This window comes from Vigna unguiculata, chromosome 10, assembly GCF_004118075.2.
Source record: "Vigna unguiculata cultivar IT97K-499-35 chromosome 10, ASM411807v1, whole genome shotgun sequence".
NCBI lineage: Eukaryota > Viridiplantae > Streptophyta > Magnoliopsida > Fabales > Fabaceae > Vigna > Vigna unguiculata.
In genome coordinates, this window is record NC_040288.1 from 21,736,487 (window position 1) to 21,762,802 (window position 26,316).

General features: G+C 39.9%; 2 protein-coding genes across 4 annotated transcripts; both read right to left on the bottom strand.

Moving 5' to 3' along the window:
• Window positions 1–1,210: 1,210 nt before the first annotated feature.
• LOC114166195 (ABC transporter C family member 8-like) lies at window positions 1,211–3,970 on the bottom strand. 3 transcript variants are annotated; one of them, XM_028050880.1, is made up of 5 exons: window positions 3,635–3,967; window positions 2,804–3,167; window positions 2,624–2,710; window positions 1,950–2,546; window positions 1,213–1,847 (listed from the first exon to the last, which is right to left on the bottom strand). In XM_028050880.1, the coding sequence occupies exons 3-5, from the start codon at window positions 2,699–2,701 to the stop codon at window positions 1,599–1,601; spliced, it is 924 nt and encodes a 307-aa protein (XP_027906681.1). In that variant the 5' UTR covers window positions 2,702–2,710; window positions 2,804–3,167; window positions 3,635–3,967; the 3' UTR covers window positions 1,213–1,598. The 3 variants fall into 3 exon arrangements, with proteins under 3 accessions (XP_027906680.1, XP_027906682.1, XP_027906681.1); XM_028050879.1 differs by lacking the exon at window positions 2,804–3,167 and having other exon boundaries at window positions 1,211–1,847; window positions 3,635–3,970; XM_028050881.1 differs by having other exon boundaries at window positions 1,212–1,847; window positions 2,624–3,167; window positions 3,635–3,969.
• Window positions 3,971–8,665: 4,695 nt separating this feature from the next.
• On the bottom strand, window positions 8,666–10,618 carry LOC114165399 (the record flags this gene model as incomplete). The annotated part of the gene is made up of 3 exons (XM_028050038.1): window positions 10,303–10,618; window positions 9,314–9,504; window positions 8,666–9,091 (listed from the first exon to the last, which is right to left on the bottom strand). Coding segments are annotated over exons 1-3 (933 nt in total), but the record flags the coding sequence as incomplete, so codon positions are not given.
• Window positions 10,619–26,316: the final 15,698 nt, after the last annotated feature.

Here is a 26,316-nt window from a genome sequence, read left to right on the forward strand (position 1 = left end):
GAAATACTTATAATAGGATTTTAAGTACCTACACATAAATTTGACATTATATTTATGATAACAACTTTTAATATCTTCACCTAAATTACAATAAGAATGTTGTGAAAAATATATAAACCACAGACAAAAAAAGTTAAATGTGTGTACCTACAACAAAAACAATTTTTACCAGAGGTTATTTATGATATTTTCGGGATTTTAACCCCGTTAAAGGAGTTTCCGGCGATTTATTTTTCCCCTAGAAAAACCAGCGTCGTTAATAGATTACCGGCAATTTTGTCAAACACCTGGTAAAGCAACACTTACCGGTAGTTTTGAAACCCCTGGTATTTATTGGGGGTTCAAACCCCTGGTAATTACTATCGGTTATAAAACCCCTGATAATTATTGGCGGTTTTCAAATCCCTAGTAATTATCAGCGGTTTTAAAACCCCTGGTAATTACTGAGGGTTTTGGAACCCTGGTATTTATTGCGGTTTTGTAACCGTAGTACCTATTCCTTGTATGTAGTTTTAAATCGTTTATACTGTATAATAATACTGAAAGTCCATTTTTACCCCTACAATGCAATTCATTATTTATTGATGTTTTTAATTTTCAAATTTCCTTAATTTTATTTATTATACTTTTTGAATGCATATAATTCATAAAACATATATAAGAAAAAATTCTAACATTTAGATATTTGTTTATAACTAGATATAACATTCATAAAAAAAAGAAACGTAGTCTATAAGTTCAAAGTAAATAATAAAGTTTAAACGAACAAACTAATGAAATATTACAATATCTTTTATGAAACCAGTTTTGTATCAACGAACCAATACAAGTTAAGATAAGTATCAAGTATATAAGCATTAAAGGTACACATTCTATTCATAATTAGATTAAATACAATTAAGTCTTAACCAAATAATAAATGACACTAAAGTAAAATTATATATATATATATATATATATATATATATATATATATATATATATATATATATATATGAACAAACAATGCACAACTGCAACGTCCATTCCTATATCATTAGATTAAGATTTAATAAGCATGGTATATGAGCATATTATTTGAAGAAAAAGGGAACACAAATCATGCTAAGTCTCTTGTGAGGTAATTTATCATAAGTTCATTTAAAAACCAAACTTGGATAAAGATTATATAATATTTATATCAAACCTGACAAATGTGGTTCATTATCAAGATCAGGTTTACAGGAAGAAATAATACCCGAGGAATATTACTAACATGCATAAAGTCTTATCTTGGTAATTGACCTCTCAAGGAATATTACCCGAGGACACGTATCCTTGAGGAAATAGAACAAGTAGCAAAGCTGCAGTGATGGCTGTCAAATTTTGAAGTGCTTCAATCCTTAAAAGTAACCATTCCATGGTCACATTAGAATGAAAAAATAGTGGTGCGATGTCCACAAGCTTTAAGTAATTCTTAAAGAAACTTTCTACCATATTGAATGCTCTTACAGTAACCACACAAAGAGATATCTCAGTTGCAAAATTCATCACAAGAGCTTTTGTGATTCCATTGATCCTCATTAATTCCCTAGACAATGCTTGATAATATACCTTTTTTAAGCGGAGCAAAGATTTAAAAAAATAGCTTTTTGAGTTAAGCAGGGATAAGAAATAGAAAAGTACAAAAAATTGAAAGTGGGTAAACCTGAACATATTTGGATGCAACTAGAGCAGCAATGGCAACAATGACAACTGGCCAAGTTACTAAAACAATTATACAAATTGTCACCATCAACTGCTACACATGCTACAAAGGTAATCGAATAAGGTATATCAAAGTCCAAATTACTTAAATCTGACGAGGCCTGCAAGAGAGATAAAGTGGATCAAAATTTTGAATGACTAAATGGTGATCACACACAGGGAAAATACTTAGATTTTTTTTCCCATTGGATATGAAATCTTACTCTCATTAAAATCCTTCCTACAGGGGTTGAGTCAAAGAACAACATAGGAGCATTGAAGATAACAGAATTGAAAATTGTGAAGAAAGCTTTAGAAGCTTTTAATCCGAGGTAAGACGTCAAGAGAGCCCTTATATATATAAACCCAGCACTAGCAAATGAAATTAATGAGTACAACTGAATCAAAGTGACACTATTTATTTTTGGAATTTCAATGGCTAAAGCAAGCCAAACCGTTGATGCAGTCTGCAAAGCAACAAAAGCAAATTGTGCCAACATTATCCCAAACAACATCAATGAACCTCTGGAAATGGAAATATAATCCCAGAATGTCTTCAAGCCAACATCACCAATCTCTTTTTCTTCTTCTTGTGTAAGTTGTATCCCAAGTCGACCCTCTGTTGAAATCTCCCCCTCATTGTGATTTTTAGTGCGATAAACATTCTCAGACTCTTCTTCTCTGTAAGTTTTGTTCTCATTATTCTGATCCACCTCTATAATTGCTTCCTTGTGAGCACTCACAAGTTGTTCAAATGTAGTCCCAGCTGTTAAGAGATTCTCATAATTTCCCGATTGAGTAACTTTTCCACCTTCCATTACCTAAAATATGAGTCATAACATCTCATGTTAATTATACACGAATGTAATGTAATAAGTATCCAACTGAGATACTTTACCAGGATTGTATCAACTTCTGATAAAAACTCCACTTGATGTGTCACAAGAATGACTGTTTTCCCTCTTAGAGCTGTCATTACACAGTCCTGCAAGCATATACATAAAAGTGGTTTGATTCACTGAAGTGGCATTAACAGTTCCATTAAAGTTAAGAATCTAATAGTGTGAGAGCTTCTAACTTTGAAAAGGATAGAAGCAGTGTGAGTATCAACTGCACTGAAAGGGTCATCGAGGAGATAAATGTCAGCATCGTTGTAGACACTTATGAAGCACTTCCTCCAAATACAATAACTTCCTCCCTCTTTGATTGTTGAAGCTTTGAAACAGGGACACCAGTCCACTTGCTTACAATTTTAGCAATATCATTTCCTGAAACTTCCTCTCTAAGCATAGACTTCGTTGAATTCATATACTCATTTATTCCTTCTCAACACTTTCAAGTTGTCGATGCAAGGAGTTTAGACTGCCATACTTTGATTTAGCAGCCCGATTAAGATCATACTCCAGCTCAACTTGTTGGATCTCAAGATTCACCCTGTCTATCTATTGAATAAATGCTTAATTAATTACTATCAACTGCTAATTCATACGTTAAAAATACAATGATCTTTTACTTGATTGAATTTCTATCTTAGATTATAACTTGTACTTGGAAAAAGAAAAGACAGGTTTTAGAGCCTACCTAGTGGAAGATGTCAGTAGTTATATTATAATATATTGTAGGACATAATAACTCAGTAATACGATGCCCACACCAATGATTCTGATAGAACTATGTGTATAAAATAAAAACTCTGCTCAGGAAAAGTTTTGCCTTACTCAATACAAATTCTGATAGAATAAATTCTATCTCTCATGCCATTCTCAGTTTCTGTTTTACACTCTCTAGAGAGCACAATAACAATGTTCATTCATTCACGCCCATACGCCATGTTAACCATTCAACAAACATCTCTCTCGGTAGGAAGTAAACAAACTTTTGCTTACAAGAAAAAATTAAACCAACTAACCTCAGTATTTTTGGTAGATGTCTCGAACAGAGAAAACATGGGAGAAATTGGAAGCTAGGGCACACCCGATCGATTCTGATTGGAAGCTGCGATTGTCTGCAATTGGAAGAGAAATGAAGATTTGCAGAGAGCATAAGTCAAACGAGGTTCCGATTTGTACAAAGAGAAAAGCCATGGTTCGATCTGCAGAAGGATCACGCGAGTAGAAGAGGGATTTCGAGATGCAAAATGAGAGCGGGGAGCATCGTTAACTATACGAAATAAGAAAAGAAGGATTCTAGAAAAAAGAAAAACAAAGAGAGGGAAACAAAATTTACTTGATTAAGAAATCCAAATACTTACCAGGGTTCTTACAAAATCCCCAAATATTAAACGGAGGTTTTAAACTTAGTAAAAGGAAAAAAATGGTACACTAAAAAAATATATTGGATTTGATATATGAAATGGCAAAATATAATATATATATATATATATAATATAAAATTTAAATATAATCTCTAAGATTAAATGTAATATATTTCACTCCATAATCAAAAGTTTATAGTACAATAAACTACTCAACTATACATTCCAATTTTGTACAACTAAAAGAATAAAAAAAACACTTATTCACATTTCCATAATGTAGTGAAAGATAATTATTGTATTTAATCTTACTGTTCCTTTTCTTCACTATTACACATACCTAAATTGTTACATTTAGTCTGGTCTCTATAATGCCCCATTTAATTTAATACATAAAATTAAAGGAAACGTCACACAGAGATAATCAACAATACAGTCCTGGGGTTCATAACGTCACCCCTACAAAACCAGGCACACCACGATGCCAACAAAAGCAGGATAACAGTTTAACTAAGAGTTTATAATCCAAAGACAACGAGTACAGGGGCCATAACCCTAAAGAAGACATGATGAAGTGTAAGATTCAGCCCAGATGGCTAAGTAGCGGAGTCGCCATTCCCTTGTCGCCCATGAGAACCTCGCCAATCTGCTCCCATCAACCAAGTTGATGATCATCGCAAGAGAGAACAACCACATACATCACAACCATGCAACAAAACGGGTAAGCTAGAGCCAACAACATATTCATCATGCAGTCAAATATATATTCCTCATCTCATATCCACTTAACAACCAAACATGTTATGACTCTTCATTCAATACACTACGACCCGACTCGACTCATCCGGATACGTATAACTTGGTCGGATTCAGCGGATGCTTGCACTTGTGGTGAATACCCCTGCTCGACTCTGAGCTGCTCATCTCCGAGCTATGTGTTACAAGTGTTACGATGAATCAAATCTCCCTCACCACAAGGTTAGCCCTTAATGAATTTCAAGCCTCCTGCTACTCCCACCACAGGAGTCAGTCTACTCTAAGTGAGACTAACTGGCTCCTTAGAGTGTCAGGATGCAACCTTACCTTGAATCCTTACCTAATTATACAAATGGGGCACCACCATGGACACCCACTAACAAGGGCCATGGAATTACGTCCCGACCACTGAAGCGCAACCCTAGAGGTCCCACCTAGAGACCTCAAGGAATTACACGCTGACACGGACCAATCATTCATAATTCAACAATAAGAGAATATTAAATCATACTTTACAATTTCATATCAACCCTTGAAATCAATTCCTCATCTGCATCACATCCCAAATCTATGCCTCTGATCATCACCACCCCAATGAGTCTAGGGCCTCGTCTCATACTAATACCAGGTTCCTTTAGTACCAAACCTCTCATTCATTTCACATGCCAATAACATATCCAAACCATCGTACGAAATTCATGAATCATGCCAAACATACCTCATGCTCCATTATATATATATATATATATATATATATATATATATATATATATATATATATATATATCACTCATCATACCATCATACTCAACCAAGACAGGTCATTTAGGAACAAACAAACAGCCAGCCACTGTGCTGTCTCGCCCAGCACCTCGCTCAGGCTAAGGGATCTCGCTCAGGCGAGGCAGTCTCGCTCAGGCGAGTCCCCCTCCGCTCAAGCGAGGGCTCGAAACCAGGAAACAGGAACCACTGCGGGATCTCGCTTAGGCGAGATCCCTCTCGCCTGGGCGAGTGGTTCGCTCGCTCAAGAGCTGAGCAAGTCGCCTGGGCGACTTATCGCGAAAAGTGGGGTGGTGAGCCTTCGTCAGACTCGTTTAGGCGAGCCCGACTCGCCTGGGCGAGATTAACAGTTCTCGCCCTGGTTCACCTGCAACAGATCCATCATTTCGTCCAACCAAACATACAAAACAGCCCACACATCCAGAACAACGATTTAATCCATGCAAACAGCTCACAAACTCAAGGAACGACAAAAAACAAACAACCTAGCTGAAACCCTAACTTCCCGTACCTGGAAAGCGGCTTAACAGAACTTCGACGCGGGACCTTGGAGCACGGCAGTTCGAGTGATGGACCTAAGAACTGGCGGAACAGCGGAGGACACGAATATTTTCGGACTTTAATCGGTGGAAAACGAAAGTAAAGCTTTAGGAGGTAAGTACAATAAGTTTAGAGTCACTTACATGGGGTAGGAATCGTTAGTTGAGCTCTTGGGACGAACTGGTTCACGACAAGGACAAACCCTAGCAGAGCTCTAGTGCGGAAGGGGTGACGGCTGCTGATTTCTGCAAGAGTGAGGGTGAGTGTGGAATTAGGGCAGACCTGAGAACTTTATGCGTTGGGCCGGCCTTAAGCCCACTAATCTTAGGGCAGAAAATAAGGTGGATTTTCATGGGCCTTACATTCTCCCCAACAAGAAAAATTTTCGACCTCGAAAATAAAGACTTACCAGGTAAACAAATGTGGATGTGATTTTCTCATGTCCTCCTCTAACTCCCAAGTCGAGTCACCCGTCCTCCGATCCCAGATGACTTTAACAAGACTGACGGTCTTTCCACGACGTTCCTCAACCTTGCTATCCTCAAGAGCTATGGGTGGTACTTCCACTGTGAGGTCCTCCCTGATCTGTATATCTTCGGCTTCTAACACATGAGCTGGGTCGAACACGTACTTCTTCAGCTGTGACACATGAAACACTGGATGAAGGTTCGCCAACTGCGGGGGTAAGGCTATCTCATAAGCTACTGGCCCTATCTTCCTCGTGATCTGATACGGGCCAAGGAACTTGGGTGAAAGCTTCCTTGAGCGGAGAGCCCTCCCCACGCCTGTGGCTCGGGTCACCCTCAAGAACACATGATCTCCCGCTGCAAACTCCAAAGGCCTCCTCATGCGATCCGCATAGGCCTTCTGCCTACTCTGCGAAGCCAACATCCTATCTCTCACCATCCTCACCTTCTCGGTGGTCTGCTCTAACAACTCGGGTCCAACCAAAACGGCCTCTCCATCCTGATAGCAGCAAAGAGGAGTCCTACACCTCCTGCCGTAAAGAGCCTCGTATGGCGCCATGCCAATGCTCGCATGAAAGCTGTTGTTGTAGGTGAACTCTATCAAAGGCAATACCTCGTCCCAAGCACCCAGATGATCCAATATGCAAGTCCTCAACAAATCCTCTAACGACTGGATCGTTCTCTCAGACTGACCATCGGTCTGAGGGTGATAAGCTGAACTCATGGTGAGCTTGCTACCCATAGCACTCTGCAGTGTCTGCCAAAAACGGGATGTGAACCATGGGTCTCTGTCTGAAACTATGCTCGAGGGGACTCCATGAAGTCTTACTATCTCCTTAATGTACAACTGGGCCAACTTGGCCATGGACATCCTCAAGTTCATCGCCAAAAAGTGTGCACTCTTGGTCAGTCGATCTACTATCACCCAGATGATGTCATGTCCTCTAAAAGTCCGTGGAAGATGAGTCACGAAGTCCATGGAGATGCTGTCCCATTTCCACACCGGTACCTCCAACGACTGTAGAATGCCACCGGGCCTCTGATGCTCCACCTTCGCCTTCTGACACGTTAAATAAGCTGATACAAACTGAGCCACATCTTTCTTCATGCCCTGCCACCAGAAAGTTTCCTTAAGGTCCTGGTACATCTTAGTCATGCCAGGGTGCAAGCTAAGACGACTCTTGTGTCCTTCCTCAAGGATCAACTTTCTCACCTCAGCATCATCAGGTATACATACTCTGCCTCGAAACCTCAGTATGCCATCATCCCCCACAACGAAATCTCTAGCCTCATCTGACCCGATCTGTTCTCTAACCCTGTTCAGACCGGCATCCAATAACTGCCTCTCCCTGATTGAGCCTAAGAAGTCACTAGATATAGCAAGGGTACTATACCTAATGGACTCGGACCCCAGCTCCACATGTATCCTCATGTCTCTGAACTTCTCTAGCAGTTCTACCTCTTTTATCATGAGATGTGCTGTGTGTACCGTCTTCCTACTCAGAGCATCTGCCTCTACATTTGCCTTCCCCGGGTGGTATAGGAGCTCGAAGTCATAATCCTTGAAGAATTCCATCCATCTCCTCTGCCTCATGTTCAGCTCCTTCTGATCAAACAAGTACTTTAAACTTTTGTGGTCGCTGAACACCCGAAACTAAGCACCATACAGATAGTGCCTCCAGATCTTCAAGGCAAAAACTATAGCCGCCAATTCCAAGTCATGAGTGGGATAGTTACGCTCATGTATCTTAAGCTGTCTCGAAGCATATGCCACTGCCTTCCTCTTCTGCATCAAAACACACCCAAGTCCGAGGTGAGAGGCGTCACAGTAGACTTCAAACGGCTTCCCGACATCCGGGATCACTAGTATCAGAGCGCTAGTCAATCTTCTCTTCAGCTCCTGGAAACTTTCCTCACACTTATCCGTCCAAGTGAAAGGTTGGTCCTTCCGAGTAAGCAAAGTCAAAGGTGCCACTATCTTGGAGAATCCCTCTATGAACCTCCGGTAGTAGCCTGCTAGTCCCACAAAGCTCCTGATCTCCGTGGCAGATTTAGGACTTTCCCACTTTACCACTGCTTCAACCTTTGCCGGATCCACTGCAATCCCCTGGGCGGATATCACATGCCCCAAAAACTGAACCTCATCCATCCAGAACTCGCACTTGGACAGCTTGGCATACAGCTGTTTCTCCGTCAAAACACCAAGCACCAACCTAAGGTGTTCTGCATGTTCCTCCTGCGTCCGGGAGTAGATAAGGATGTCGTCTATGAAGACCACGACAAATTTATCTAGGAAGGGTCGGAAGATCCTGTTCATGTAGTCCATGAACACCGCTGGGGCGTTGGTCACGCCAAAAGGCATAACCACATACTCGTAGTGGCCATAACTGGATCTGAAGGCCGTCTTCTGTACATCATCAGCCTTTACCAAAATCTGGTGGTAACCTGATCGCAGATCTATCTTCGAGAACACTGATGACCCATGTAACTGATCCATCAAGTCGTCAATCCTCGGGAGCGGATACTTGTTCTTGATGGTCATCTTGTTCAGTTGCCTGTAATCCACACACAGGCGTGAACTCCCGTCCTTCTTCTTCACCAACAACACTGGTGCTCCCCAAGGCGAAGTGCTGGGTCGTATGAACTGTTTCTCCATCAGATCTTCTATCTGTTTCTTAAGCTCTACCAACTCTGTCGGAGCCATGCGATATGGGGCCATCGAGACCGGGCCTGTTCCTGGGACTAGATCAATAGAGAACTCCACCTCTCTACTGGGAGGCAATCCTGGTACCTCCTCCGGAAATACATCCACAAAATCCTGGACGACTGGTATCACAAACGTCGTCTCTCCTCTCTCCACCCCCATATGTGTGAAGATCATGTAGCATTGCGCACCATCCTGTAGTTCCCTCATAACACCCTGAGAAGACATCAACTCAGGCTTCTCTGAGTCGGGAAACAACAGCTTCTTCTCCCGACAATCTATCAGAATGCGATTGGCAGAGAGCCAATCCATCCCTAAGATCACCTCCAACTCCTGTAGAGGTAGGCAGATTAAGTTCACCTTGTATCTGCGTCCTTCTACCTCCACTGGAAACCTAGCATACAAGGACGACGTCCTGACCAAACCCGACGCCGGAGTAGACACCGCAAGCTCACACTGTAGCTCGCGCACCGGCAAACCCAACCGTTCCACACACGTAAAAGACACAAAAGAGTGTGTCGCTCCAGAATCATACAACACACAACATCTCATCCCAGAAATCACACAATAACCCATAACAAGGTTACCTGAACCTGCAGCCTCAGCTCCGGTCATGGCATATACTCTGCCTGTCGCCTGAGGCCTGTTGCCTCTATCTCTCCGCTGATGCTGGTGAGGAGTCTGAACTGGAGGGCGTGCTGCTGCCCTAGCAAGGGTGGGACAATCCTTCCCAAAGTGGCCCTCCTTGCCACAGTTGTTGCATATGCGGTAGCCCTCCATACGCGGACAAGCGTACCTCGGGTGGGGTCCTCCACATGTATAACACTGTACTCGACCCTGCTGAGGAGGAAGACCCCTATACCCCTGAGACTGATGGTGTGGTCTATCATATGGTCTCCTCCGCTCCTCATGTTTGGGCTTGGACCCAGATGGTCCACCGATCCTCTGAGGTGGCTGTGGCTGCTGCGGGTGCTGGCCTTCCACCTCGCGCTTCATCTTCTCCATCACCCTGGCCTTCTCTACCAGAGCGGCAAAGTCCTTGATGGACAAATGAGCCACCATCAAGCGGATGTCACCGCGGAGCCCGTTCTCAAACTTCCTGCATCGCCACTCCTCATCGAGTGGCAGGGTGTAGAAACGACTGAGGTGTTTGAACCTATCAGCATACTCTGTAACAGTCTTCCCTCCCTGGGTCAACTGGAGGAACTCCACCTCCTTAGCGTATCGGATGCTGTCCGGGAAGTACTCGGAGAGGAATCTATCCCTGAAAGTTTCCCACGTCACTGGCTCATCCCTCTCCTTCAGGATGGATCGGGTGCTGCTCCACCAATGCTCCGCCTCTCCCGTGAGCATATAAACTGAGAACGCCAACCTGTTCTCCGCAGGGCACATCTTGGCGTCGTAGATGCGCTCTAGGTCCTTCAACCATTGGTCTGCGGCGTCAGGACTAGTCTTCCCGTCAAACTTCGCCGGGTGGTGTTTCAGAAAGTCCTCCAGGCTCCACTCCTTGACTGCAGGTCGTGGTTCAGGACCAAACACAGGGGCAGCCGCCCTGTTCTCCTCCAACTGGCGGAGGGCCTCCATATGCTGCCTATGAGCATCCTCAGCAGCTACCCTCGCAGCCTCCATCTGCTGCATCACAGCCTGCTGCTGCTCAAACGACGCTGCCTGTCGCTGCATGGATGCCTCATGCTGCTGCATCATCGCAGCACTCTGCTGCGTCATAGCTGCTACCATCGCCTCTATGGCTCTGGCGATATCTGGTGCGTCCCCCTGGGATGACTGAGAAGCTCGGCGAGGAGGTGCCATAATCCACTGGCACACAGAAAATCACTTGGTTAGGCTCGATAAAGGCAAGAATTTAACTAAGAACACTCAGAAGATACACAGAGAAGCTAAGCGGACATCCAAGTCCACAGACCTAAGGAATGACCGCTCTGATACCATAAATGTAACGCCCCATTTAATTTAATACATAAAATTAAAGGAAACGTCACACAGAGATAATCAACAATACAGTCCTGGGGTTCATAACGTCACCCCTACAAAACCAGGCACACCACGATGCCAACAAAAGCAGGATAACAGTTTAACTAAGAGTTTATAATCCAAAGACAACGAGTACAGGGGCCATAGCCCTAAAGAAGACATGATGAAGAGAAGTGTAAGATTCAGCCCAGATGGCTAAGTAGCGGAGTCGCCATTCCCTTGTCGCCCATGAGAACCTCGCCCATCTGCTCCCATCAACCAAAGTTGATGATCATCGCAAGAGAGAACAGCCACATACATCACAACCATGCAACAAAACGGGTAAGCTAGAGCCAACAACATATTCATCATGCAGTCAAATATATATTCCTCATCTCATATCCACTTAACAACCAAACATGTTATGACTCTTCATTCAATACACTACGACCCGACTCGACTCATCCGGATACGTATAACTTGGTCGGATTCAGCGGATGCTTGCACTTGTGGTGAATACCTCTGCTCGACTCTGAGTTGCTCATCTCCGAGCTATATGTTACAAGTGTTACGATGAATCAAATCTCCGTCACCACAAGGTTAGCCCTTAATGAATTTCAGGCCTCCTGCTACTCTCACCACAGGAGTCAGTCTACTCTAAGTGAGACTAACTGGCTCCTTAGAGTGTCAGGATGCAACCTTACCTTGAATCCTTACCTAATTATACAAATGGGGCACCACCATGGACACCCACTAACAAGGGCCATAGAATTACGTCCCGACCACTGAAGCGCAACCCTAGAGGTCCCACCTAGAGACCTCAAGGAATTACACGCTGACACGGACCAATCATTCATAATTCAGCAATAAGAGAATATTAAATCATACTTTACAATTTCATATCAACCCTTGAAATCAATTCCTCATCTGCATCACATCCCAAATCTATGCCTCTGATCATCACCACCCCAATGAGTCTAGGGCCTCGTCTCATACTAATACCAGGTTCCTTTAGTACCAAACCTCTCATTCATTTCACATGCCAATAACATATCCAAACCATCGTACGAAATTCATGAATCATGCCAAACATACCTCATGCTCCATTATATATATATATATATATATATATATATATATATATATATATATATATATATATATATATATATATATATATCACTCATCATACCATCATACTCAACCAAGACAGGTCATTTAGGAACAAACAAACAGCCAGCCACTGTGCTGTCTCGCCCAGCACCTCGCTCAGGCTGAGGGATCTCGCTCAGGCGAGGCAGTCTCGCTCAGGCGAGTCCCCCTCCGCTCAAGCGAGGGCTCGAAACCAGGAAACAGGAACCACTGCGGGATCTCGCTTAGGCGAGATACCTCTCGCCTGGGCGAGTGGTTCGCTCGCTCAAGAGCTGAGCAAGTCGCCTGGGCGACTTATCGCGAAAAGTGGGGTGGCGAGCCTTCGTCAGACTCGTTTAGGCGAGCCCGACTCGCCTGGGCGAGATTAACAGTTCTCGCCCTGGTTCACCTGCAACAGATCCATCATTTCGTCCAACCAAACATACAAAACAGCCCACACATCCAGAACAACGATTTAATCCATGCAAACAGCTCACAAACTCAAGGAACGACAGAAAACAAACAACCTAGCTGAAACCCTAACTTCCCGTACCTGGAAAGCGGCTTAACAGAACTTCGACGCGGGACCTTGGAGCACGGCAGTTCGAGTGATGGACCTAAGAACTGGCGGAACAGCGGAGGACACGAATATTTTCGGACTTTAATCGGTGGAAAACGAAAGTAAAGCTTTAGGAGGTAAGTACAATAAGTTTAGAGTCACTTACATGGGGTAGGAATCGTTAGTTGAGCTCTTGGGACGAACTGGTTCACGACAAGGACAAACCCTAGCAGAGCTCTAGTGCGGAAGGGGTGACGGCTGCTGATTTCTGCAAGAGTGAGGGTGAGTGTGGAATTAGGGCAGACCTGAGAACTTTATGTGTTGGGCCGGCCTTAGCCCACTAATCTTAGGGCAGAAAATAAGGTGGATTTTCATGAGCCTTACAGTCTCAAACTCCTGAAATCAGAAAATACCACCACAAAAATTCTAATATAGACAACAATAAAGTCAACATATTATTAAGATATTTCTAAAACAAAATAAATTTATTCTGAAAGATTTTAATTAATCATATATAGTAAAAGTTTGTAAAAAATCTACAAAATTTTATCTTCCGTTGATTCACCAAACTTTCTTTGCTATATCTCAAAATTTAAAAGAAATAATACATTTTTTATATTTATAGTTATGATGCTATTGGACCAATAAATAAATGGGTATGCTATTTAATTTAGAAATCACATAAAGTTAAATATAAATAAATGAGTATGCTACTAAAGTTGATGTTGCTTACACCATTGCCTTTCACCACCAATGTCCTCATGATAGGTCCTGACCAGATAATCAATGTCCTTGTCATTGCTTATCAAACATTTGGAAGATATTACATGGTTACACATGCATATCAAATGGTATATAAATATAAAGTCGACCAAGAAAATGGTATGTAAATATAGCTAGTGGTATTTAAATATTCAAAGAAATGTTCATCCAACAAATTGTTAGGAATCCAAGTGTGATTCTAAGTCCCACATTGGCTAGAAATGAGAAAGTGAAGCACTATATAAGAATAAAGACCCATAAACCCATTGCCTTAAGGTTTTGGGTTGAGAGTGGTGTCAATATCTTATGTGGTTAGGCTCAAGTCTCATTGGTGTTTGTTCTCCCTAGTGAAACCCCCTCCTTATAAACCTAACAAGTGGTATCAGAGCCGATGGTTAAAATCGGTTCAGACGAGTGCACTGGAAGGGGGAGTGTACCAATGTGGTTGAAGGGACTCACCCTTGAGGGGGAGATTGTTAGGAATCCAAGTGTGATTCTAAGTCCCACATTGGCTAGAAATGAGAAAGTGGAGCACTATATAAGAATAAAGACCCATAAACCCATTGCCTTAAGGTTTTGGGTTGAGAGTGGTGTCAGTATAGGTTTTGGGTTGAGAGTGGTGTCAGTATCTTATGTGGTTAGGCTCAAGTCTCATTGGTGTTTGTTCTCCTTAGTGAAACCCCCTCCTTATAAACCTAACACAAATTGTATAGGGAAATCAGAAATCTAATTTGAGTGAAAAAAGGGATTCATCAGCTAAAAAATGACTCAAATTATGTGCCTCGGACCTCATAGATAATAGTATCAAAAATGACAATATCATTGTGGTCTCCTAAAGCCCGGTATGATTTATCCACATCTCTAAAAAGTACTAGTCAAAGTCACCACCATAATGACAATGCAAAAAGAACAATATATGAAACTTTCTTTCTCCGGTAACAAATACAAAGACTTAATCCTTAATCAATATTCTTAGGGTAATGAAAGGTCAAACTTTACAACCTTCTGCCATGTCTATTCAGTGGCATGGATGAAAAACTCACTTATCAAAAATAGACCTCACAGGATAACTATATGGAGCTTATTTCAATAACATAAAAACATGAAATCATAAACATAACTAAAGGCATAAAATAGAAAAACGTAGAGACATCAACTTTAAGCCACAAACCAGGCATTCAGTTAAGTTGGATAAATCCCTAGTCCTTTTGTCTATTGGAACATAGTCTTTAGATAACTCTGGTTGTAGCCTAATTCTTTCTTCAATTCGAGGAGCTTCGTCGCCGGTGAAACTGGTAATCAAAGAAGAAGAAGAAGAAAATGATAAAATTTTAACATGCTAATCCAGAGATTAAACATTAGTACACATCTTAATGAAAATAGGAATCCAGAGCACGAAATATTAACCTAATCAAGGAATATTATCCATTAACACTTTTTTTGAGTGAAAAAAAAAGTTATAACAACATATTGGTCGCCGATTTCATCTTTGTTCTCCATTTAGTGAAGATTTGGGGAGGAAGGTAGCAAAGAAATATAACTTCTTGAATAAATTTTCAGTACACCATCAAGACATTATACAATGTTCCCTCCATCCCATAATCCTAGAAGCGGGAAAAACAATATGACTTATAACCCAACAGATGCTATTGTTTAAACACAGAAAAAAATGGGGCAAAGTTGTAAAATCAGGACCTTAGAGAAACAAATGGAAAGAAAGTTTAAAAAAGGTTTAAACGGAAAGAAAGTAAAAAAAAACTATATCTAAACAAACATTCAATAGAACAAAACGTGAAAGAATAGAGGAAAAAATAAAAAACATTAGAAAACACTAGAACACACAACATATTCTAAAAAAAAATACCCCTTTAAATAAAACCTTGGAGCCAGCACCATTACCACCGAAACCGGCACCCATCCCTGTTGTCGTCGTCTTGTTAGATATCATTACTCTTTTTGATATGTAGAACTTCTTCAAAAAAAATCTAAAAAACCATGAAATAAGTTCAAATTGGCAAACAAAACCTAAGAAACCTATAAATAAAATAAAGCTTAACAGGAAGAAGAAAACCCATCATGGTTTCTCCACCAGGAACGATTTTCACATGTATGGAGTTCAATTATTTCTTCGGTGTCAGAAAGTGGGATCCATTCTTTAAGAGCTATGGATTATAGAAATGACAAACTTCATGTTGGTGAGATAGCTGACCAGAAAGGTTTGATTTTTCACACAATTATTCCATCACGGTCACTCAAAATATGGTCTTTCAAAATAAAGGTTGGCGCTCAAAATTGGTACACATATACAACTGACGTAAGGTTCATTAATGGATGTAACATCTATCAACTCAACTCAGAGTATTCCCTCCTTCTATCGATCTCAGAAGCGGGAAAGTTGAAATGACTATTTAACTCAAATGCTCAAACGAAAAGGAGATTGATAGAAGGGTTAAAATAATATTTTTTCTGATCACAGATCAGAGACGGAGAAAACATCTTTAAAACAAGGGTAATTGACGAAAAAAACTGTAAAATGGACAGGTGTCAATGATCGGAAATGGGGTATTTTAGTATTTTCCAGAGGTCTTTGTTTTCATATAGTTTAGATTGTCAATATCAATTTCAAGTCAATTTTTTACCACTCTTTTTATAAGACCATTCGTCAAATCTATATCTATATCCAAATATATCTATGTAATCTAAAATTTATGAAAACAAAGACCTCTGGAAAATACCCTTATATCCATATTTAATTTTTCGACACCTGTCCAATTTTTTGGTTTTTTTGTCATTCTCCTCTTTTAACCTTTTTAACTCTTCCCGCTCTCAGATAGATTGGGATTCATCTTTTAGGCTTCCTGACTCAGTTTGAAATTCCCTTAGTCTTTTCCTTCTTCTACGTACTCTGATCCTCCATTCTTTAGTTTCAAGAAAAAAAAAACGATTCTTGAGCTCTCAACGATCCCACCTTCCGACACCGAAGAAATAACTAAACTCCACACAAACATGTGAAGATCCTTTTTGATGGAGCGACCATGATAGGCTTTTTTCTTCTGAGCTTTATTTGATTTCTAGGTTTTATTTTCTTATTTGATATTATTTCATGGTTCTTTAGTTTTTTTTTTTTGGAAAAGTTCTACCTATCAAGGAGAGTTGTGATATCTAACTAGAACCACGACAGGGACTGGCGTTGGCTCCGATGATGGTGGTGCTTGGGATCGTGCTACCGTTTATGTTTGTGAGGGTGCGACAAGGGTATGTTTTTTTGGTTAGCACCTGTGTTTTAGAGTTTTCTAATGTTTCTCATTTTTCTTTTCCTATGTTCTTTCACGTTTTCTTCTTCTATATAAGAGAAGATCGAAGATTTTTGAAGATCCAAAACGAAGTTCTCAAGCAGAAGGATGAAAACTCATTATTAAAAGGTTTTATTTTTATAAGGTTTGTATTTGATTATTTTCCCATTTTTGGAGTTTGATTTTAATCATTTTTGTTCTGTGAGCCAACCCATCCTCCTAGTAGTGTTCCAATGGTGTTCCTCACATGTGGGTCTACGAGGTTAAACCTTGCGGAATCTGTTGTTAGGTTTTCTATTCATGGAAGTTTTATTTCTTCTTTTTAATGGTTTGGTTTTTTTTTTATGTTTTTAGGTTGAAGTTCTTTTCCTGATGATATTTTTAGGTATGTAATCTGTGCATATATAATTTCTTTGTTTTTTGTGAGTACGTTATTCATGGAAGTTTTTTTTTTGTTGATATGGATTTTGTGTATATATAATTTGTTTGGTTTATATGACAAAGTTATTGTTCAATAGATATTATACTTAGGATGTAGATGAGGTTCTGAAGCAAGTTCTTGAAACCAAATACTTTGGACTTTTTGACAATTTTGTAGTCTTCATAGGACAAACAAGATGATTGACTCGCTTAGGTAAGTTTATTCAACACCAATTGGTAAAGTTTCTTCAATGAAACCTCTAGATGTTTCGGTCACTTCAAATCAGTAGCACAGGAAACATAAATTGTTATTCAAGACCATTTAATGTAATAACTTACTCTTTCAAATGGGAAAATAGAAGAATAAATATCACAAATGAATCTGAACTATCTTTTAAATAAGAAAATTAAAGATATTTTCAATAAAGATTATTATTAAGATTAAAGATATTTACTAGGGTTGCTTCAGAACCCGATAGTGAAAAAGGTAAGCTTTTAGAGTTGGAGGTTTTGTTTAGTTAATTTATTTTATGGTTTTAATTGTTATTATCGATTTAACTGCTATATTGTTGATAAGTACAAAATAGTTGGTGCTCACCAATATTGTCTCATCCGATAACTAAGATTTGATTCAACTTTCCCAAAAAGTGTTTGTGCAAATAGTCTCCAATATTTATTTTTCTATATTTTTTTATGTATGAGAAACACAAAATTGTTTGTGCATATAGCTTCTAATATTGTATATAGCATCCAGTATTCTTTTGTGCAGATAAAATATGGATCCTATGTTACTTCATTACCGGTAAGATCCTAGATTTTCAATAATTTTATTAATATAATATATTTTTTTTGTGGAAAGTAGATTCTTAAAATAATCAATGGTGAGTTCATATCACTTGACCATCTCAAAGTTTTCTTTTTTAACTGGAAATACAGCTTTGGAAATGGCATGAATTCTTGAGTCTGTTTTATGGAGGTGGATTACTGTTATGTTTGAAAGGAAGTTTTGATTTTAGAACTTACTAGATGTTGTATGATAAATTAATTGTTGGGTGGTATAAAATTGTTTGAGAAAATGGTTTTTAGAACTAGAAAGTGGGGAGAGAACCAAACAAGATCCTTATTTTCTTCTAAAACGTGTTTTTTGCTACAAGTTTTATCAAGAATTGATTTTAAATTATATAGGAGCAGGTCTTGGCTACTACGCAGATGCTTGGAGAAGCAAGGAAGAAATGGTTCCAAGGAACAACTGATGTTGTTAGGCAATTTATTTGGGTTTTTAAGGTAAAAACATATGATGTTGTGTATTTCTTAAAAAATACTATTTTGATATATAGAGTAGTGAATGTGGTTTTGCATGATCTTCCAGGATGCCAAGAACAAGGATGTGGAGGATATATTGATACTTTATGGGGATCATCTTTACCGAATGGACTATATGGACTTTGTACAAAATGGTATAAATTTTCATCTAACATTACAACTCATAACATTTATAGTTTTTTGAAACTAATATTGATTTTGATGGGGACTATGATTGCATACACATGTTGACACGAATGTTGATATCACAGTTTCATGTGTTCCCATGGATGACAAGTATCTCTATGTGAAAATCTGCAACATTTGATTTCTCACAATAAAGGAACTCCACATTATTCACAAGAGCTAAACATTCACTGAAAATGATATCGTTTTTTGTTTTATCTTGAATTGAGTTTAGATTTAATTGTGTTAATTGTCTTGTAGTCGAGCATTAGATTATTGACAAAACCAAAATTGATGTCTACGTACTCCACTAGCTAGTGCCCCCTTTTAATTTAGAACTTGATTTGGCATATCACAAGAGCATGAAACCAATAAAACAGTGATTGAACCAAGCCATATGGAGCCAAAAACAGAGCTGCAATGTATATCATGGAAAGCTTAAACAGTAACTATAAATTAAACCTAATAAAAATGCAGAGTAACTTTAAACTAGGATGTCTTCAACCAATATGGATGGTCTGTGGACAACAGAGAATGAAGTGCAGAACAAAATGAAAATATAAAATCAGAAGCTAAGTGTAAAATGCAAGCTGGAAATATTCATTGAAGACATAAAACTCCCACAACAGATTGAATTGACAAGAACATTCATCATGGGTTTCAACTTACATAGTCTTGGAATCAAAATAACAACTGAATAGCAAACTAAAATAAAACTCACAATCCATATCACAATGCAAAGTGTTCAGCAATTCATCTTCGAGGACCTTGAAGAGAAAAGTTTTTCAGAGAATCCAGAATGATGGTGTTGTCTAAGAGCTAACAAAAGAAAATTGCACACCAATGGTCCCTAAAAAAACTCCATCGTTCTCTCTATCCCCTCTTTTTTCAATTTCAGCCCCCTCCCCTCTGCACCAAATTGCCTCTCCAAATTCCCAACAACATTTTGTCCAAAAGCTGCCAAAAGCTGATCCTGCTTTTTCAGTGTGTGTGCTGCCAATCCAAACAGAATTTTCTTCTGTTTTGTCTGCTGATGTGGCAATGATGGCCAACCCTAGATCAGCTCCCTTTTTGGGCTATTCCATGTGCAGAGAAGAAGCCCATTAGGTGAAGAAAGGGTCTGCTTCAAGACTTTGCTAAATGCACCAAATTTTCAACAAAAACATGAGGTGGTTTTTGCCTTTGTAACTGCTGTCATCTTCCAGAGGAAACTGCATCTCGAACAAAATTCCAAAAATTGCGTTCTACCACTTCAATTAAAACTCTTTGAGTGTAGAATCCAACGCAACAAGAACCAACTCATTTGGACACCTGTAGAGAAAGTTATGATCAAAACAAGCAGCAAAGGTCAGTGCTGAAAAATCAGCGTTTTTCTGCCAGCGCCTAGCGGAAGAAAGATAGCGCTAGGCGGGAATGTGACAGTGGAAAATGATCCTTTAAGATGCGTCGGGCGGTAATAAATACCGCCAGGCGATACTGCAGCTTTGAAGACAACTTTAAAATATCACATTTTTTAAGCTAAGATTGAAAGATAACGGAAACTAAAATGGCAAGTGAGTGCAATAAGCTTCAATATGAAGGTATAGAAATTGAGTTATCAAATACCCCCACACTTAGACTTTTGCACTCCTGGGCAAAACTAAGACTAAACAACCTATAACACCAGACTCAAGCAAGCACAAACCCAACCATCAAGAGCTGCGGATCACAGACTGGAAAATTGGTTGAGTCTGTGGAGACAACATAGACAAGCAAGAACTAGACAAAGCGAGACTGAGCCAAGAAAAGTGTAAACATTGTAAGCACATTGTTTCAAAATTGTGAGCAGAGATGTGAGTAGGGAAAGAAAAACTTCATCCATCAAAGTTAGAATCATTCAAACCAGTCAAGAGCATGTTTAAAGCATTACAAACAAGAATCTCAATCAAATCAGATCTAGGATCAAAATTGACAAACTCTCACAGCATGTGTATCACTCAATTCTCTCATGTGTTTCTGAAAGAATTTCACTCCACACCTCATGCAAGCGTGCATTGCCATAAGCTTGAAAAACCTCTAATTTCTACCACTCAAATGAATACAACTCAAGATCAAAAGGACTTTTATATGGCTTGTGATGTGGTCAAGGTGAAGGTGGAATAAAGTGAGAGGTCTAGAGCTAGAAACCAAAGAGAAGTGAGGGAGCAATAAAGAAATGTGAGAAGAATAAGTGCAGATTATATTTCTGCAAAAATTGAACAATTAAACCAGCAAACTCTCTTCTCTTTCTCTTTTGTTTTCCACTTTTCTTTCCTTTTTTTTTCAATTTTCTCTTTTGTAATTCAATGCAGACCACCTCTTTTTTTTTTTTTTCAGATTTTTCAATCTTTTTCTCATTCATACACCCTTCCAAACTCTCATAATGCACCAAAATCAAATTCTGCACCTTTTTCCCCCACACTTAGACTTCTCAATAGGGCTCAAAATAGTTCCAAGGTTCCTCACAACTCTAAGGTTGGGTTGATCATGGTTTTAAGGTTCAAGGCTTGTAATGAGCTGAAATATCACAAACAAAAATAGGTCAATTAGGCTCAAAGTAGGGTGCAATGGAGAATAGTGCAAGGAAAGGCTGTTCGGCTAAGTGGATGGTTCACACAAAATGCCTAGATCCTTTCAAGAGTGTAAACAAACAAGTAGCATAAAAAAGAGTTCAATCAAGTTCTAGATCACATTGCAAGCATGAGTACATCACACAATGAAGAAATTTGGCTCAAAGCTCACTAAGGATATAATTCATCAAATCTGATCCGTCATCTAACTCTCATGAGAATCCAACTAAACACAATGCATGAACATGTCAATCAGGTGTGAAAACTTCTAACTAAGGATGGAGAATCAAAATTATTCACATGTGCTCAAAAAGCCTTTATTTTCATTCAATGCAACAATGAAGACTAAACGAGGCTCAATCAAAACACTAACAAACATGCCTAACATAATAAAAACAAAATACCTAATCTTAAACAGAAAACACAAAAGCATTAAATGAAAATTGAAACCCCTCCCCCACAATTGAGTCCAACATTGTCCTCAATGTGAGTGAGGGTAAACAAACTTGGTATGGTGATCCTGACAGCCTAGAGGAGTTCATCCTCCTCTCTCATTGGCTCAGTAAGACTGAGCTGTTCAATGCTCTCCTTTGGCCTTGGTGTGTTGTCATGAAAGACTTTGAGTTGTTGGCCATTAACCTTGAATGTACTGTTGGTAGCTTCATCAAAAACTTCAACTGCACCATAAGGGAAGACTTTAGTTATAACATAAGGACCATCCCATTTAGATCGAAGCTTACCAGCCATGAGTTTAAGCTTGGAATTAAACAGGAGCACTTTTTGGCCTTCATAAAACTCCTTTCTTAAGATTTTCTGGTCATGATATTTCTTCACCTTCTCCTTATAGATCTTGGAGTTCTCATATGCTTGCAATCGAATTTCTTCTAACTCTTGCAATTGAAGCTTTCTCTCTTTCCCAACTTCCTTCAACTCCAAATTGCATCTCTTCACTGCCCAATAGGCTTTATGCTCAATCTCCACGGGGAGATGACATGCTTTCCCAAAGACTACTCTGAAAGGTGACATGCCTAGGGGTGTCCTATACGCTGTCCTTTGTGCCCACAAGGCTTCATCCAATAGTTGGCTCCAATTCTTCCTATGTGGTTCCACCAATTTCTGTAGCAGATTTTTCACTTCCCTGTTGAAAACCTCAGCCTGCCCATTAGTTTGGGGGTGATAAGGTGTGGAGGTTTTGTGAGTCACCCCATACTTCAGGAGTAGTGTTGCTATCACTCTGTTGTAGAAGTGGCTTCCTTGGTCACTGATGATTGCTTTTGGCACCCCAAATCTGCAAAAAATGTTAGTCTTGAGAAAATCTGCAACAACTTTAGAGTCATTAGTCCTGGTGGCTTTAGCTTCCACCCATCTAGACACATAATCCACAGCTAGAAGAATGTAAGAAAAACCAGCAGAGGGGGGAAAAGGCCCCATAAAATCTATGCCCCACACATCAAATACTTCACACACAATTATAGGTTGTTGAGGCATTTCATTTCTCTTTGTAATGTTACCTTCTGCCCTCTGGCATTTCTCACACCCTTTAACAAACCTGTATGCGTCCTTAAAGAATGTTGGCCAGTAAAATCCACTATCTAACACTCTTCTTGCAGTCCTTTGAGGCCCAGAATGGCCTCCAACCGATGTGTCATAGCAGTGGTGTAGAATAGCTTCAAACTCACCATTAGGGACACACCTTCTTATCACTTGATCACTGCAGAACTTCCAAAGGTAGGGGTCATCCCAAACAAAATGCTTTGCATCTGCTTTTAACTTGTCAACTTGAGCTCTAGATGTATGAGAAGGCAAAATGTTAGTAGCCAAATAGTTCACAAGGTCAGCATACCATGGAATAGAATTACAAGAATGTAAAGAATATAAGAGTGAGTCAGGAAAATCATCACAGATTGGCACTGTGTTGTGTGTGCCCTCAATTCTGCTGAGATGGTCAGCAACTTGATTTAAGGCTCCACTCCTATCCTTGATTTCCAAATCAAATTCTTGTAGGAGGAGCATCCATCTGATCAGTCTTGGTTTGGCATCAGATTTCTTGAGTAAATACTTCAGAGCAGCATGCTCGGTAAAGACAGTGATTTTGGAACCCACCAAGTATGATCTGAACTTGTCCAATGCAAAAACAATGGCAAGCAACTCCTTTTCTGTTGTGGTGTAGTTGCTTTGTGCAGGATCCAATGTTCTTGAGGCATAAGCTATGACATAAGGAAATTTTTCCTTTCTTTGTGAGAGAACAACACCTAGTGCGTAGTCAGACGCAGCACACATGAGCTCAAAGGGGAGCTCCCAATTTGGGGGTTGCAAAATAGGTGTTGTAGTGAGCCTTCTTTTTAATTCATCAAATGCCTTCTTGCATGGCTCATCAAACTCAAAGGGTGCATCCTTTTGTAGCAACTTGGATAATGGTAATGCAATGTTGCTGAAGTTCTGGATGAATCTCCTGTAGAAACCTGCATGTCCAAGGAAGGAACGAATCTCCCTCACAGTGGAGGGGTAAGGTAGAGAAGTAATCACATCAATCTTGGCCCTATCTACTTGAATGTCTCTGTCAGATATGAGATGGCCTAAGACTATTCCTTCACTCACCATGAAATGGCATTTTTCATAATTTAAAACCAAGTTAGTCTCAATGCATCTCTGCAAGACTCTATCTAAATGATGCAAACATTCAGCATATGAAGTGCCAAGCACAGTAAAATCATCCATAAAGACTTCCATGCAACACTCAATCAAGTCAGAGAAAATGCTTAACATGCACCTCTGAAAAGTAGCAGGTGCGTTGCATAAGCTAAATGGCATCCTGGTGTATGCAAATGTTCCAAAAGGGCATGTGAAAGTAGTTTTATGCTGATCCTCAGGTGCAATATGTATTTGCATATAACCAGAAAAACCATCTAGGAAGCAATAATGTGTCTTACCAGCCAACCTTTCTATGACTTGATCAATGAATGGGAGAGGAAAATGGTCCTTCTTAGTGGCTTGGTTGAGCTTCCTATAGTCTATGCAAACTCTCCATTTGTTGGTAACTCTTGTTGGAATCAAACTATCATCCTTGCTTTGCACCACAGTAATTCCTGATTTCTTTGGCACCACTTGGATGGGAGAAACCCATGTGCTATCTGATATAGGATAAATGATGCCAGCTTTCAATAGCTTGGATACCTCCTTCTTTACCACATTCAAGATTGTAGGGTTAAGCCTCCTTTGTGGTTGCCTCACAGGCTTCAAATCATCTTCTAGCAGGATCCTGTGCATACAAACAGCTGGACTAATCCCTGGAATGTCATCTAATGACCAACCAATGGCTTTCTTGTTCTTTCTCAACACTTGCAGTAACTCATTTTCTTGCTCATCCAAGAGGTTGTTGGCTATAATCACAAGAAACCTTTCCTCCTCATCCAAATAGGCATACTTCAGATTTTCTGGCAGAGGTTTCAACTCCATTTTTGATTGTTGCTTACATGTCTTTTGCTCTAATGCTGCTTGTTGTGAAACATTAACCTCAATGTCAGTTTCTACAAAACAACTAGAAAGGGAGGTTGTAACAGCAAATATCTCAGTGCAAGCAGCACAAGTGCTCTCAGTGCAAGAGCAATCTGTGAGTGTGTCTAAGTCTATATCAAAAAGATCAACAAATTCAGAAAGTGATAAATCAAAATCAACATCTAAAATGAAATCAACTCCTAAATCTATGTTTGTGCAAAAGTCAGTAACTGGTCCAGGTTTCACAGCATGACACATGAAAACTGGATGCTCGTATAGAATGGAGTGACCCTCTATTGGATAATTCATAGCTTCAAAGATGTTGAACTGCACTATATCATCTCCAAACTCCATAGACATAGTACCAGAGTACACATCTATTCTGGTCTTTGCAGTCATTAGGAATGGTCTTCCCAAGATCAAAGTGGATTGGTGCATGGCTCGATCATCCTGCATATCAAGAATGTAGAAGTCAGCTGGAAAAATCAATCTATTTACTTTTACCAACACGTCTTCAAGGACTCCTAAAGGTTCAGCTGTGCTTTTGTTTGCTAGTTGAATCACCACATTGGTTGGCTTCAATCTACCTAAATTAAGCATCCTATACACAGATTCTGGCATCACATTGATTGAAGCTCCCAAGTCCACCAGAGCATTAGCTATGGTTAGCTCTCCAATAGTACAAGGGATGGTGAAATGCCCTGGATCTTCACACTTTTGAGGCAAACCAGGTTGTGACAATGATGAAACTGTTTGGAGATGCCTCTTGCGAAGATTTCTCTTATAAGTGCACAACTCCTTGAGAAATTTTGCATACTTCGGAATTTGCTTGATTGCATCCAGCAGGGGAATGTTGATCTCCACCTTCTTGAACATGTCCATCAAATCTTTCTCATCCTCCAACTTCTTGGTATTTGTAGCAGCTCTGGAAGAAAAAGGCAGTGGCACTGTTGGTGCTTGCTGTGGTGGTTGTTGTTGCACTTCTTGACCAACTGATTTTCCTTTGTCTTTGTTTTGAGTGCCTTCTTGTAACTCCTTGCCACTCCTCAATGTAATGGCACTCACATTGTTATGTGGATTCAACATTGGCTGGGATGGCAACTTTCCAGACCCTTGTTGCTTCACCTCATTCATTTCAGTTGCTAACTGGCCAAGCTGGGTCTTTAGGTCTTGTATGGTTGCTGTCACATTTTGCTCAATCTGTGCAGACATCCTCTCTGCCATTTGAATAACCATCCTGTCAGCTATCTGCTTTACCAAATCTTCAGTCACAACTGTTGCATTGCCTTGAGGTTGTGTTGGGGTAGGCAAAGGTGGTGTTGCATTGTTCCTCAATGGTGGAGGAACGTATCTCTGCTGCTGTTTTGGATATTGATTGACTTGTGG